This window comes from Propithecus coquereli, unplaced genomic scaffold (assembly GCF_000956105.1).
Source record: "Propithecus coquereli isolate 6110/MARCELLA unplaced genomic scaffold, Pcoq_1.0 Scaffold56, whole genome shotgun sequence".
Classification (NCBI taxonomy): Eukaryota; Metazoa; Chordata; class Mammalia; order Primates; family Indriidae; genus Propithecus; species Propithecus coquereli.
In genome coordinates this window covers 5,787,448-5,790,248 of record NW_012151507.1, presented here as the reverse complement: position 1 = coordinate 5,790,248, position 2,801 = coordinate 5,787,448, and the positions used below count along the sequence as shown (strand labels likewise).

General features: G+C 44.1%; 1 protein-coding gene across 2 annotated transcripts in view; it reads right to left on the bottom strand.

Annotated features, from left to right (window-relative positions):
- Positions 1 to 918: 918 nt before the first annotated feature.
- Positions 919 to 2,801, bottom strand: part of FASLG (Fas ligand (TNF superfamily, member 6)) — an 11,674-nt gene continuing 9,791 nt past the window's right edge. Inside the window, exons 2-3 of one of the 2 annotated variants that reach the window (XM_012657746.1) lie at positions 2,647 to 2,703; positions 919 to 1,372 (exon numbers count right to left, since the gene is read on the bottom strand). In XM_012657746.1, the coding sequence (XP_012513200.1) occupies positions 2,650 to 2,703 (54 nt within the window). In that variant the 3' untranslated portion in view covers positions 919 to 1,372; positions 2,647 to 2,649. The remainder of the gene's footprint in view (positions 1,373 to 2,646; positions 2,704 to 2,801) is intronic. The other variant, XM_012657745.1, reaches the window with a different exon arrangement.

The following is a 2,801-nucleotide window of genomic DNA, read 5'->3' as shown; positions in this document are numbered from 1 at the left end:
GCTCTTCTTACCCCAGAAAATTCTTCTTAAAGTGATCTGAAGTCATAATGAATGAAGAAACCACGGAAGAAAGAAATAATAAGCAAAAAATTCAAATCTGAGTGAATTCTAAAAATGATATTCACAATATTTGTCTATATGCAAAAATATAGTTTTTATTACATTTTTTCATTAAAAATGCATGAAATGTATATAAATATTGACTGTAAGAAAACAGCATCAGTAGCTGACAATCAACGTTTGAAGACTATTAGAGTTGGATGCCAAGAAGCATTCAAAGTCTACCCCCAAATGCAGCCCATACTTTCCAAACATAGATTTCACAATATCCACATTCTCTCTACTTATGTGGCTCTTTAGTCAAACACACACACACACACACATACACCCCTACAATGGCACTGGAAATACACACGCTGTGTAGGAAATGGACTGAGTCCCCAAAAGCTCCCTCTTGCTTCTCTGTTAGCATCACATGATGGCTCAGGCCATGCATTTACTTAGAAGTGAAGATGATGCCAGAGAGGCACTGGCCTCCTCCAGTCTCATTAGCTTATCGTGTGAGCCTCGTCCTCCTTTCCCATCCCTTATACACCATTCATGTCACAACCATGTATCTGAGGTAGCAGGTAGACCCACCTGAGAGGTGAGTTAAAAGGTGTTCTTTTCGATGGGCCAAAATGCTCTTGGCCACATGAGTGTAGACAGCTGGTAGCAGAGGCTTTTCCATGCCTCTGCATCTTCACATGGCAGCCTAGAGTTTTCTGTTCTTCAGTCATATTCCTCCTCTCATCTGCCTCATGGCCCTTAGCTGGGATGAGGAGCTGCAGACCTGCTGGACCCTGTGGTCTCAAGGTCCTCTAGATTCATGTCTTCTTACTTGACCTCCAATAGGCTTAAAAAGACCCTCATTCGAGACAATATTCTCAGTGTCTCTAGCAAGGAACTGTAATGGAGAGAATCCCAAAGTGCTTTTCTTAGAGTTTATATAGGCCAAAAAATGTCCTAGATTCCTCAAAATTGACCAGAGAGAGCTCAGACACATTGACATACAAATGGTCGGCACTGGTGAGATTGAACACTGCCCCCAGGTAGCTGCTACGGGCCCACATCCGCCCGGCAGTACAGTAGTTCATCATCTTCCCCTCCATCATCACCAGATCCTGGGGATACCTAGCGTTCCTCATGTAGACTTTGTGGCTCAGGGGCTGGTTGTTGCAGGATTGACCCCGGAAGTACACTTTGGAATACACAAAGTACAGCCCCGTGTCATTGATCACGAGGGCACCCTTCTTATACTTCACTCCAGAGATCATAGAAATTCCATAGGTGTCTTCCCATTCCAGAGGCATGGACCTTGAGTTGGGCTTGCCTGAAATAAATCAGAGAGGAGCTTTCACCCAGGAATGCTCACGCATTGCATTCGACAAACTAAGTTTCTAAGGCAAAACTCTGGACCCTTCCTTGAACAAATGTTCTACTCAGAATATCACAGCCCATATAGCACTGGCTGAGGGATCAGAACCCAACCCATCACTGAATTCCTTCAACACCTTTGCCAAATTACATGCCTCAATTTTATCATCCACACAACTGGAACAATAATATATGCCCCTAATCAATCACAGTGAGAAATTATTGAAATAATTTTCACTCTCTGGAACAAAGATTTTATAGTTCTCAGAACTAGCACCAAAACTGCTAGGTTTTGAGGTCCCTCCATGCAGGGAAAACCCAAATCCAAGGAACTCTAGAGTTCCCCAGTTGGGAAGCATCTTAGAGATCATCTGGTCCATCTTCTCATCTACCATTGGGATTCTTCAGCCCTGAATTTGGGCTAAAATCCCCTTCCCATTTGGTCCCCACAGTGTTATGTGCACACTGAATCAGAGAGCTCTGCAGGACTGAAATCACCACCACGTGCCTGTCTTTTCCTATCAGATTTCAAGTTCTTTGGAGACAGGAACTATGTAGTGCTCATTTCTGTGTCTCTAGATCTTGACACACAGCAGGTGCTCAACGGGTGCCTGCCGATCTGGCTGGATCATTCTACAGTTTCTCCTAAATAATTCCAGGGACAGCGGCACCCCACTTTCTATGATATTTTCCACTTCCCAGTTATTTCTGTAGTTTACAGCGGGAGCACCACTACCATATTGCTAGCAAACCATTTCACTCCACTCTACGACCACATGCTGACAGCCCTCGAGTGCCAGGACTGAGTCTCCCTTCTCACTCCTATTTCTACTTCTGGACAAAGCAGAGTGAAGCTCTTCCAAAAAACCAAAGCAGCACTGACTAAGATGGTTCCTCATTCCCCACCCTTTCAGCTCTAACCTCCTGGACCTGTGCCCCAAATCCCCTGCAGGTCCTTGGAACAATTGGAGAGAGTTTCTTATGTGCGGGGATCATGTTGCAATCAGCTCCAGATCTCCAGTTTTAGAAGAGGGCCTTGCCCAGAGTAGGGGCTCAAGATATGTCTATAAGATTAGCCTGACTATAAAGATGTGAGTATTCTTGGGTTCCAAATATTGTCGCTGGAAAGTTACAACTCCCTCAGAGCCTGGTAATGGAAAATAACCAGCCAGCCATTCTGCCCTTTGCCAAAGCCTTCCCAGCCCCCACCTGTACCATCTACATACAGACCTGTTAAATGGGCCACTTTCCTTGGCTCCTTTTTTTCAGAAGGTGGACTGGGGCTGCCTATATCATGGAAAGATGAAAAATAAATGTAAAAATGAGATAGCAACTATTATTTTGGTGGGACTCTAAATTCCACCATTAAAAAAATATATTTTAAA